The 13,074-nt window shown below is 47.3% G+C and overlaps 1 protein-coding gene across 2 annotated transcripts in view; it reads left to right on the forward strand.

The window, feature by feature from the left end:
• ARID1B (AT-rich interaction domain 1B) overlaps positions 1-13,074 on the forward strand; it is a 349,992-nt gene that overhangs the window by 321,701 nt on the left and 15,217 nt on the right. For both annotated transcript variants that reach the window (XM_081139612.1, XM_081139613.1), the window contains 4 exons: positions 3,607-3,816; positions 6,640-6,844; positions 11,901-12,039; positions 12,291-12,463. In XM_081139612.1, coding sequence (XP_080995738.1) covers positions 3,607-3,816; positions 6,640-6,844; positions 11,901-12,039; positions 12,291-12,463 — 727 coding nt within the window. The remainder of the gene's footprint in view (positions 1-3,606; positions 3,817-6,639; positions 6,845-11,900; positions 12,040-12,290; positions 12,464-13,074) is intronic.

Genomic DNA, 13,074 nt, shown 5'->3' on the forward strand with positions numbered 1-13,074 from the left:
TCTCACCAGAGTCTAATGAAGCCTGACTGATGCAGGCCGGACACAGACTAAACAGTAAAGATGCCTGTGCTTTCACAGTGTGCTGTGGACCAACACTGTGTTGTTACAAAACATTCTACAATAAAAATAAACATTTGCACATCCACATATTACCAGGCATATGGTAAAGACTGTGAAATGTAAATCTGCCCAAAAGACTTGAGGAAAAATGTACTTAGAGACTTAATTAAGTTACATGCGAGGAAAACACTTGTGGCACCATAGCAGTGTCCTGCTGTGGTTTTTCAGCCGTCCCCGGTCCTTTTTCTTGCCTCCACGGCAGTTCACGCAGGAGGCTACAGCTTTTCCAGCACCGAAACTGTGAGATGGAGAAGTGAGCCCCTCTTTCTGCGGAAATTGTTAATGTACCCATTGTCGGTAGGTGGGCTGTGTAAGGACGTTGTCCCAAAGACGTCGTAGCTGATGTCTGAACAAAAGAGGTCTCTGTGGAGCCTGATCAGTGATGAAGTATACACTCTTTACTCCTAAGCTTTTTTTTTTTTTTTTTTTGGTAATACATCTTTATTGATTTCAGAGAGAGGAAGGGAGAGGGAGAGGGAGGGAAACATCAGTGATGAGAGAGTCATTGATGGGCTGCCTCCTGCAGGCCCCCGACTGGGGATGGAGCCCGCAACCCCGGCATGTGCCCCGACCGGGAATCGAACCCTGATCGCCTGGATCCTAGGCCGACGCTCAACCGCTGAGCCATACCTGCCGGGCCTAAGGCTTTTGTTTCTCTTCATGTCCTTTTTCTCTGTCCAGATGCCCAAATTCCAGCTTTGGTCATGGGCTAGGAGGCTGCGAGTAGAGATGTGGAGAGTGGGCTGTGGGCACGGTCCCCGCTCAGCTTCCAGTCCTACTGGGTAGCGCCCACATTTGCGTAGCACCTTGCTCACAGAATCCTTTTTATAGGCTGTTTTAACCAGCTGTCCATTATTTGCATGGTGCCCAACTTTTCAGACCTTTTTGTCCATGTGATTATTCATTCATAGAGCAAATACCTGCCGAGTACCTTCGTGTGCAGTCGCTATTGGTGACTCCCGGTCAGCAGGAACCCTGCCTTTGTAGAACTTCAGGTTCTTCCAGTCAGGGGAGTGGAGTGCAGAGAGGAGGCTTTTTATATTTACACACTGTAGCCCAGGCTGCCAAGGCCAGGTAAAGCCTGTGGTGAGGGGCAGGCACCAGGGGGCATGTCCTAGGACCTGACACATAAACCAGCCCAAGCCCTTTCTTTCCATTCAGATGCATTTCCTATGTTACTGCACCATGAAAATGCTTTTTTGAAGCTCTAAAAACTACGAAAAATAAAATGATTCTATTAAGAACTGTGGTCTTCATTAAGTTTTTCTAATTTTAAGAGAACAAATTGAGATATGCAGACATTAAACTTAAACTCATTTAACAAAGAAATATAGTTGAGCTGACTTGAGGCCTGTTTCAGGTTAGGACAGCCCATTCCTTCCACGTAGGAATAAACCTCAGAGCCTCGAGCTGGGTCCTAAGTGTCTTCTTCCAGGGCCCTCCCCAGGGCGGAGGACCCAGCCAGAAGTGGCAGTTCTGCCTTCTATTCGGGATGTGTGCAGAGCTACTCAGTAATTTACATCACAAGGATTGTTTTTGTTTCTCTCACCTTGAAAATAGAATCTGAAACATTTTTAGCTTTCTACACATGAAATTCAAGAGGGAGGTGGTTCTATTGTAATTGACTTTAGGTGAGAATGATTTTTTTCCTCATGTCATCTCAAATTTTCATTTATTTTAAAACATTGGATCCACTTTTTTAGAGCACTTCCAGAAAAGAGAAAGAATTCAACACTAGGATTTAGAAACATCCTGATAATACCCACTCCGCTAATGATGACAGAGCTCCTGAGGTGTTATCAGTATGAGGATGTGGAATAAAATGTTAGAATAGGGCTTTTTCCCCAAAACACTCCTTGGCTATAAGAATAGGAAAGTAAATTTTAAAAGCTTGCCTACCATTGCCTCCACAGTGTATTCCATATTGTGGTATGTACAGGGCATCCAGACAGACTGGGAATGTGTGCATATGGTTTAAGCTCTTATCTAGAGTAATTTTAAGTGGCTTTCAGTTTAGCTTCAGCATCAGTGTAAATTCTGCAAGATCATATTTTTTATCCTGCCACTGTACACTTTTTATTTACATCAACTGTATCACCCACTTCTGTATATTTGATGTAAAGATTTTATGCCTCAATAATTCTAAAGCTGAAGGCTTAAAATTTCAGCGAAAACAGCTTGGGAGAATTTCATGTTAATTAGAGGAAAAGCTGCCACTCGGCAGCTCTGTTGGCTTTCTTCTCCGACATCCTCGCTCAGGCCCTACTTTTATTGGGGCTCATCTTGCTAAACAAGGTCCATCAAACCTCAGTGGCAGTCATGTTATTCAACCCCCCAAATTCCAGCAATATGTTTAGCATTATGTTAAGCTAAGTTTAATGCAGAAGAGTTCAGAAAAACTCCATGTAAATAATGGCTTCATGTTGCAAATGATAACCTAGTAAACAAACGTAGGTAAATGAAGTAAATTACTGTTCCAAGGAAATCTTTATAGGGAAGTTAGACGTGATTTTATGCAGTAACCCCAGAGTTGCAAATATTATAAGTACACAAATATTATTACAAATATAGAGACATAGAAGAAGGAGAAGATAAACAGGCTGTTCAGGACTGAAAGTGTTCCCTTCCTAGATCACATACTTCAGATGGTGGCTCCAGGGGTGCGAGCAGCAGCTTTTGACAAGTATAGTTAGAAAGCTGATCAAGAGTTAGGGCATCAGTCTAAACCACGTGGGCATAGGAGCACGGGTGTACAAAAGTACCTACATATACACACGTGTCTCCAGATACGCTGTCCGTGATTAAAGCACGGTTACCTAAGAAATCTACTTAAGTAGTTATCACCCTTCGCCACGGCAGAGTTCTAGACGTTACGTAGGGGAAGCGGGTTGTCATGAGTCAGCGCCTGAGCTCTGGCCCTGAGTCTGTAAAGCGCAGGCGGGTGTGGGCCCCACGCCGCTGGTCCCTGTGATTTATGACCCACCTTTATTTCCGCAAGTTCCGTGTGTCTGCTCTTCCTCCATGTGACTTGGAGTTTCAGGGAAGAGACACATTAGCCGTTCTTATTTTCACAAAGAAGAGTCCATATAGTTTTTTTGGGCTCTGTAATACATGTGAAATTTTAAATTCCACTGCGATGATTCTGTGAGTTAAGACCCTCTTATTTTTAAAAATGACGTGAGTTGTCATTGGAATCTTGCCTTCTGGGATTCAATGCTTATATAATAAAGTAAAAGAGGTTTTGTTTTTTAAGTATATAAAAGGGGGAGTTTGGGCCTTTGTTTAAAGTCAAAGTAAATTTTTAATTAACAAATGTATCTAGTTTTGCCTGAACTAGTAGCCTTCATTCCTATTTGCTGTGTGATAGCAATAGTTTTTAAAATGTCTTCTCTTTTTGTATTTGGTAGCTCATTACTTTTTTCTCGCCTTCTTCCCTCTCCCTCCGCCCACCCTGCCCCACCTCCAAATGCCCCTCCTGGGCTCTAGAAGTCCAGCTCCTCCACCACCACTGGGGAGAAGATCACAAAGGTGTATGAGCTGGGCAACGAGCCCGAGAGGAAGGTCTGGGTCGACCGCTACCTGACCTTCATGGAGGAGAGAGGCTCCCCTGTCTCCAGCCTGCCTGCCGTGGGCAAGAAGCCCCTGGACCTGTTCCGGCTCTATGTCTGCGTCAAAGAGATCGGCGGTTTGGCCCAGGTAAGAATGAATGGGCGAGCAAATAGGGAGACATTCTCTGGACAAGCTCTTGAACAACTTCTTTGACTATTAGACTCAGATTGTTTGCTTACAAAGAAAAGCTAGGCCAATGAGAAAGTCCCTTTTTGGGGATCCGTGCAGGGGAGTGCGTTGGGACTGGGGACCCTGGCTTTGCATCCAGCTCCCAGTGTGACCCCAGCAGGCCATTTATATGAACCTCAGTCCTCATCTGTGAAATGAGAGATTTGGGCCAGATTTTTCTTTAGGCTCCCCGACAGCTGTAGAGTTCTGTGGAATCTGCCAGGATTTCATAGTAAATACTCCAGAAATGTTCTGCAAATGACCGAATTAATCGTCTGGATCAGGTATAAAGCAGATTTACCAAGGAAAACTAAGTCATAAAACCATGTTCCCAACACCTGGGCCACAAAGGTCACACTGTCACTGTTCACAGGGCTGGGACTAGAGGGGCAGGTGGTGCCTGCCCTGAGCCGGCCTGACTCAGCACAGCACCCCTTAAAGGCTGTACCCTCGGGGCCATACTTTCCTCACCCAGCCCTAGCCCTGCCTTTAGCATGGAGTCTGGTCGGCGTGTACGAGCCCTGCAGTGAGGATGGGAAGGGTACTGACCCTCAGGTGCTCCCTGCATGCTGTGCGCTGGGCCTCCTATGGGCTATTGCCGTTGCCTTTCAAAATCCCTGTAAACGCAGGGCCATCCGCCCCGGAGAAGAGATGAGGAAACTAACAGAGTGAAATGCAATGTGTTGTGGCCCTGGGACTCTTAGGGTGGGTGTTGGGCCAGGTCTGATTCCAGAGCGCCTCCTCCCCCCGCCGCCAGTGGTCCGCAGGCCTAGCTATGCACTTGAGTTACCTGGGGAGCTTTTCAAACCTTTCGATACCTGGGCTCCCACCCAGATCAATGAAGGCAGCCGCTGTGGGCCCCAAGTTGTCGAATACACGGTAAGGCACCCTGCATTCCCGCCAGGTGACGCAGGTCATGAGCTATCCAAGGGCAGTCATCTAACCCACAGGTCTCACCTCGCCCGGTGCTACGCAACTCTGAGAGTAGAGGAGAGGCCTTTAGCCCACCAGGGACCTGAGACCTACAAGTGAAACAGAGCTTGGTTCAAGGCTCTGCATGGTCATATGGTAAATCATACACAGCACACCAAGTTGGCCAGTGGAGAAGCGAGACACACACACACACACACACACACACACACACACACACACGTCTCCTGTGCACTTTGACCCCCGACCTCTCCCCTCTGCACCTAGATCCCTGATCTCTCTCCTCTGCACTTAGACCCCCGACCTCTCCCCTCAGCACCTTGACCCTTTACCTTTCCCCTTTGCACCTTGACCCCTCACCTTTCCCCTTTACATCTAGATCCCTGCCCTTCCCCCTCTGCACCTCAGCCCCTCACATGGATTTTTTAGAGTCCCTAGGGTCCTAAACAATTGGTGCCACCATCATGGAAGTATAGTTTGTCTGGACACCTTCCTCTGACTGTCAGCTGTGTGCGTTACCAAGGTGGGTCTGCCAGCGAGACTCTACTGGCTTAGCTAAGAGGGCTGCTTGAATGTAGCGGTTACCCAGTGGTGAGCGCTTGGCATTGGTCACTCACACCCCATCTTGATCTCTCCAGATGTGCTTGGAGCATTGCTACAGCCACATGGCTCAGCTGAGCACCTTGCTTTCCAGGGCGTCCCAGGTAGCCCTCTGCTTCATTTCTGCGGCAATCCACGGGCCTGCTTGTTGCAGGCTGGCATTAGCGCCAAGAGAGGCATTAAGCACTTCCATGAGCGAGTGCGGTTTATCATGCACCATTTAATACTAAGTAAATGGATATAAAGAGCTTTGTGAGAACGTTTAAATCCAAAAATTTAACATTTCATTAAAAACCACTTGTGTCCTTAACCCTTACCCAGGCTGTGAACCCAGGACGCACGTGAAGGCAACGTCATCCCTAGTATTTGCAGGTCTTCATGTTTCATTCTTGTGTCCAGTCTCCCATAGCTCTTCCCCCACGGGAATCGAAGGTTGAAATAATGCCTCAGATCCTTAGGTAACAACATTGCAGGATTCTTTTTTCTCTCCTGTTTTTGCAACTCTGTTCTCTCCTGCCTGAGTTTAAGTGGGAGCCCTGAGAGTCCCATGTGTTCCTGCCCCTCACAGGCCCCAGGTGCCTGCCTGTAGGCTAGCTGGTAGATTACAGAGCCCATCCAAGTCCCACGGCTTGTGCGGGGCATATAAGCTGGGGTCATTTGGTCAGGGGCCTTGTTCGCCTTTGCACCCAGTGTCACCTTTGCCTAGCACCACCAGAAAGTCTCCTGTGAGAGGGTGGACATGGCCAGGTTTATAGCCTCATCTTTTTGGGAACTTGTGGCTGTTGGAAGGAAACACTGTTTTTCTTACTAAGGCTGAACCACTTAACTTGCAAAATAGTTCTGTTACAACTTTTTAAATTAGTTTAGAGGTGGGACAGGCTGACTGTGAGCAAGAGTGTGCAGATTCATTGCTGGCTGTGCCGTGTGCCCCTGGCAGAGTGCAAGGCATTAGAAGATGCACCAGGCAGGAGAATCTGGACAGCAATGCTTTTTATGTCGCTATCAGCAGGTTCCTTAATGGTTTTATAACAGTAAATGCTGTCTTTGCACTACTGAGTGGGAGTAATGAGCATTAGTTAAAAGGGGGAAATGAAAAAAAAGTAAACCAAGACATTAAGTGCTTTGTTTTCCGTCTCCTGGCTTTAAACAAGCCACTTTGCTGCAAGCCAATAATCCTGCCCCCTTTTTTTTTTTTTTTTTTTTTTTTGCTAGGTTAATAAAAACAAGAAGTGGCGTGAGCTGGCAACCAACCTAAATGTTGGCACGTCAAGCAGCGCAGCGAGCTCCCTGAAAAAGCAGTATATCCAGTACCTGTTTGCCTTCGAGTGCAAGATCGAGCGCGGGGAGGAGCCGCCGCCCGAAGTCTTCAGCACCGGGGAGACCAAGAAGCAGCCCAAGCTGCAGCCGCCATCTCCTGGTAAGTGCGAGCATTGCAGCCGCCGGCTCGGCAGCTGGCCACGGCCACGGCCACGGCCACAGCCGCGGAGGAAGGGGCGTTGGCTCCGTCGCGCCGGCCGCCCGCGCTCAGGGGAGAGACCAGAACTGGGCCCAGTGTCTTCCGGTCAGCACTTTGAAGGCACCGCTCTTTAGCTTCACCTTATTTAGTCAAAACAGGCTGGAATTCTGAGCCACATGCCTTTTATTCCTTACACAAGTATTTTGAAGTAGTGCGCCTAACTCTGCCCAGGGAGCCCCGCTAGTAGTTTGCCCCCCTGGGAAGTCCCGCCCTGCAGTTGGATGGGCAGTGTCCACCCGCTCAGCCTCGGTCAGGAACCCTCCGGCTGGCAGGCTGGCGGAATGGAACCTGGACTTCGTTTCTCATGCCCCTGCCCAGCAAGGTCTCACTTCTAGGGAGTTCAGCAGATGTCATGGTAGGAACGGGGCAATCCAGTTACCTTTGACCACGAGGTCAGGAGTGTTGGGAATCATGGCTGGTCGCCTAAACTCTCACGTGCAAACCCAAGTGGATTCCTGCCTCTCCCCCCCCTCCCCCTCAACCATTGGTGACCCTGCATTCTTTCAGCTCTCCTGCCTGCCCTCATCCTACCTGTTAGTGTTTCAAATTGGGAATTACTACACCATTATATTCCGATAAATACAGTATTAGAGATGAGAAGAAGTTTGTGTCGGCCCTATTCCAGGTGGTGACCTCTCTCAAGTTGTGTTCCCTTGTCTGGCTCTGCCATGTACAAGCCCTGGAATGGTCGTTACTTACCCATCTTTTCTGCACACGGTGGGGCTGACCATGCCTGCCGCTTCCTTTCGCACAGCTCTCTCTGGGGCAGAATCATAGAGCTAATTGCCAGCATTTCCTGAGCACTTGCAGTGTGCCAGGCACTTCCCTACGTGCTTCATCATTTAGTCTCACATCAGACCCGGGACACAAAGGCTGTTTTAAATCCATCAGAAAACTAAGGCACGTAAACCCTAAGTAACTGAGCAGAGTCACGCCGACGGGGTAGAAGATGGGCTCTGGTCCCATCACACTCATCCACCTGCATCTGAAATACCTTCGTGACAGGTAGAACGTTGACATGTAGAACACAGTGTCTGTGAACCAAAGGAAGCAATCGTTTCTCTTTTACTCTAGCCACTCCCTGGGTGGCAGTGCTGACACCTAGGCCACTAGTCGAGGCGTCTCACATAAATACTCGTAGTGGACATGCCTAGGTTCAGATCTGTCATTTCTCAGTACAAGCAGAAATCCTCCTCTCTGACCCTCAAAGATTGAAGCCTCTGCCAGTGACGGTGCACCTGGAAAACTGAAACCTAATTTTTAAAATCTCACAGCATTGTATTCACAGAGTAAAACAAGTGGCCTCTGAACAGCTCTGAAACTATTTCTCCAAAATAAAAACTAAGTGGGGTGTAGGGACCAAAGTGTCAATGTCTGCAAATATCTGAAGGTGTGTTTTATTCACCAGGAACGAGCGCAAGTTGTGAATGGTCTGCACTGTGTGTGGAGAATGGTCCTCCCAGGGTGCACTGGCTCCAGCGCAGGGCATCCCACTGGGCAGGTCCCTGAGAAAGTGCAGGCCTGTTCTCCTAGCAGTTGGCTCTTGCCTTTTTCTCTTTTGAAACTGCATTTTAACTGCACAAAAGAGCATGGATTGCAGATGTACTTCTGATGATCCGTCCTCCGTGGTCCAAGTGGAGCTGAGCCCCGTGAAGCCAGCAGCGGTGGAGAGGGCTTCCCGGGCCTCCGTGCAGTGGGTGCGGCCAGGGGCAGGCGCAGGGTGCACCGGGCTCACCTGCTCTCTCAGGTGTTCTGTGCACTGCTCAGGACACACTGCGCAAGACAGACAGACAGGCACGTCAACCGGTCATTGAGGTGACAGTCTGTAGCCAGAAGCCAGGCGCTTACCCACTGATCACCCATGGATCAGTGTCACTAAGGAACTATCACTAAGGAACTTGTCTCTGAAACATTTTTATCATCAAAGAAGGAAAAAAGGTGCTGTAATCAGTTTGCCACATCAGGGTCTCACATGCTACAACATTTCCAAAAACTAATATTCAGCTACAGTGTGTGTTCTTTGAAGTCAGTTTTTCCCATGGGCACACAATTGTAGTTTATTCTTTACTTGCACTTCCAGGCAAATGAAATTAAAAGATTCCTAAGGAACGTTCTAGATTATTAGTTTAAATGGCCACCAAACCAGCTTCAATCCTAGATCACTTAGCTGTATACTCTAAGAGCATTCTGAGTCATCCGTCTGTATTCCAGTTTTGATTTGATGTGGCTGGTACAGATCTGAAATTCAATTCCATCAGCCCTGGGAGGTGTCACCCCTCAGCCCTGTGGGACCACCGGGATCTCCACTGTGGACAGGCCTGTGGTTCTGCACAGAGATCAGGTTACCCCAGCCTTCCAGCCACTGGAGCAAGTCAGCCAAAGGCCGCCCCCCAGTAAAACCAGGCAAGGCCTGGCTACAGGTGCATCTCTCAGGTGCCCGTGGGATCTCCTTCTAATAAAACTATAGAGCCTTTGGACTAATGAGCAGCCACAGCGGTTTCCTGCCCAGCTGGCCCAGGGGCCTGGAAACCAGTGGGGGAGGGGAGGGGTGGGGCGGGGTCCTGCCTGGGAGGAGCAGAGGCCGGGCAAGGAGGCTCACATTCAATTAGTGACTCTGGAACCAAAGACCCATCCATCTTTGCTGGCAGGTGGCTGACTGCGTTTCTATTATTAGCTGACAGGTGATGTCACAAAACCTGTCATGGATCCAACTAGGGAATCCTCAGTGGAAGATAAATGAGAAAGGGGCTCAGGTTATAAACAAAGGCGCCCTCTGGGTGACCTCCAGTGGCTGCAGACCTGGGACACATCAGCGCTTGCTTCTCCCCACCCTACTTCCCGCAGCCCCGCCAGAAGTAGGGCACCAGGTTCGTGCTGTGTAAATTATCTTCCCAGCCAGGAGTCTGGCTGTACAGACTGAAGTGTGTGAATGTACTTAACCTTCAATAACCTTTCCATTGTTTACTTTCGAGTATACATTTGTAGCTTCTGGCAAAAGGTAGGGACATCCTAGAGAGTGTGCCAGCCTCTGCTATTAATGGAGCTTCAAGAGGTTGCATTCATTTTTTTCCTGAAAGGAAAGGAAGAAACTCTGGCAAGAGGGAAGAATTTCCCCTTTTTTTATGAGCTGTAAATGTGAATACTTGTAAATAAGGGTCATTCTGAACTTGCAGCCTGCGAGCCCTGTTTCCAGGGAAGCGTGCAGGCTGCCGAGCAGTCTGGGGCTCGCTGTAAAATGCCAGCTATTACTCCTGCCAGCTCCTGTCTGTAGGATTGCCCTTCTGTGTTTACGAAATACTCTACTTTTTTCTTTCATTACATTTTTAAATATGCATTTTTAGGGTTTTACCAAAATTTGGTTTATAAGCATGAGTTAGTAAGTTGTTTTTAAAGATATCTACATCTAAAAAGATACTTACATTGAAAGTAAGCCTTCCCAGCATTTCTCAGAACTTCCCTGAGTCACACTAGTCCTGGGCACCCAGCGTAGACATTGGACAGAACGCAGCCCTGTTGGCCCCTCACCGGTACTCACCCTGACGAGGCAGGACCTGGGCACACCTGATGTCGCGGGGGACGGCCACACTCAGAGCCAAGGCTGGCTGAGTAGAAGTCATAGACCCATTGCCGTTTCTGACGCCTTCATCGCGCATTCTCTAGTTGCTAGTGATCAGTTCAACTCCATTCCCTCTAAAGTAAAACATGGACGGTGGTCACTGTTGTGAGCCTTGGGAGCTGCACAGGAAAGGAACTGTAGATAAAAACATATGCAGTGTTGTTATTTACAAGAAGCCAGTAATTCTGCCATTTGTTAGGGTCTGAAAGTGTCCATTGTAAACTGCATGAGGGCATGGATTTTTGTCTTGCCAGTTTGGTGCAATGGTGGAATCTACGCATAGAAAGGAGTCTACAGTAGAGTGAACCCATTATTTATTCAATAAGTAATTAATAAATAAAACCAGTATCTATTGAAGACCTAACATACTGAGGACTGTGATCAATGATAAAGCAGGAGATTTTTAAATATTGTTTCTCCTGTAAGGCAAGGTTCATTTTTTTAAGACTCCCGCTTAAATTTTGGAAAGATCTGCTCAGTGCTGAGCTGTGTTATTATAATGTAATTATAGTAAAAGCAAGTCTTAGAACTCTGATGATGACATTAAAGAGCTCCAAGCCAGGACTGTGCTGTGCAGTAACAAATCTGACTCCATAGCTCCAAAAGTCACAGGCACAACTAGACATCGAGAAGGTACTGAGATGGAATATAAGGCACATTATTATTTTGTATCCTTGATTTTCAACTTAAACACTTTTCAATGCCTAAGACCAGAACTAAATTTTCTAATTTTTTTCTAAAACAGCACAATAGTCCGTCGTGCTGGACTATTGATACATCAAATTGTTTATCCCACTTTTCCTTATTCTCAGACATTTATCTGCCTTATAAACAACACTGAAATTGTAGATTATTTTCTTGGGATAAATACCCAGGAAAGTCATTACCTGATCAGAAAGTATAATTATGTTTTATGGCTCACAAATGAAACATGTATCCAAAGAGTTTACTAAAACAACTTTTACTGATTTTTCACCACAAACAGTGTGTAAGAGTAGTTCTCACCACAAGAAAAAAACGTGTAACTGTATATGGTGAAGGGTGTTAACTAGACTTACTGTGGTGATCATTTTGCAATGTGTACAAATAGCAAATGATTACATTGTACACCTGAGACTATTACAATGTTATATGTCCATTGTGCTTTTATGAAAAATGGAAGAGCCACTGATTTTTCTGCAATGTTACCAGCAGTGGATATTGTTACTATTTCTAGTGAGATGGTGCCTTGTTTTTTTCTTTCCTTTTTTTTTTTTTTTTTAAATAACTAGCAAGGATGACCTTACTTTGATAACCGGTTTGTTTTTTTCCCCGTTTTCTCTTTGTACCCACTACTATCAGCTAATTCAGGATCCTTGCAAGGTCCACAGACCCCCCAGTCAACTGGCAGTAATTCGATGGCAGAGGTTCCAGGTGACCTGAAGCCACCTACTCCAGCCTCCACCCCTCACGGACAGATGACCCCAATGCAAGGTGGAAGGTATGTTGAAAGAACTGTGTGAGCCAAACAGAGTCAGACTTGCGAATCTTAATGTTCTGGAGCAAACCTGTTAGGGGAAAGAAATGGTGTTCCCTCGTGAGCTAAGTGCCGATTATGACTAGTTTTATTCATGTCATTCATTTTGGGTAGTTTTGCATTTATAGGTTTAGAGATGAGCTTGTGTTCTCAGTGCGTGTCTGGAGTAACACCTCTCGCTGTGTCGTTCACCTTGCGTTGTCCTCTCCCCTCAGAAGCGGCACAGTCAGTGTGCACGACCCGTTCTCGGACGCTGGCGACGCATCGTTCCCCAAACGGAACTCCATGACTCCCAGCGCCCCATACCAGCAGGGCATGAGCATGCCCGACGTGATGGGCAGGGTGCCCTACGAGCCCAACAAGGACCCCTTCGGCGGAATGAGAAAAGGTAATGCAGAGGCACCTCTGCGCAGGCTTGGTCCACAGGGCACTCTTTCCCTGCCGCCCCACTACCAGCTCACTCATGCATTCGAGACGTATTTGAGTCCCAGCTCCCATTAATTGAATTTCTAACCCTGGAGAAAGTACTTAGCATCTCTGCGCCTCGGTTTCCTCATCTAGAAATTGAGTTAATAATAGGACCTGTCCTGAGTATGAATTGAGTTACTTCACATAAAGGCCACAAAGGAATGGCTGGCACGATATGCAGACATGCTCTGAATGCTGCCACGCATCGGCGTGGTGGTGGGCACGGGGCATGGCTGGGCATGGGGCCTGGGACAGTGGAGACCAGGCCTAGCTCCTCATGGGAGGAACCCACAGGAAGTAAGGTGAACCACAAACTATGTTTTATACAGTATAACATTTCAGGTTTATCTGTTACATAAAGAAAGATAATCTATGCTTTTTCCTTTCAAGCTTCAGAGCTGCTTATTCCAAGTAAAGATTTTGCAGAACATGCAATAAATCCATGAACTGGAAATTCAAAAGCTTTGTGAATGTTGGAGGCGGCTGTTTTTCTTAGTGGTGCGAGATGTTAGAAAGAATATTTTGTTAGTG

The sequence above is a fragment of the Miniopterus schreibersii genome, assembly GCF_964146895.1.
Source record: "Miniopterus schreibersii genome assembly, chromosome: 6".
NCBI classification, from domain to species: domain Eukaryota; kingdom Metazoa; phylum Chordata; class Mammalia; order Chiroptera; family Miniopteridae; genus Miniopterus; species Miniopterus schreibersii.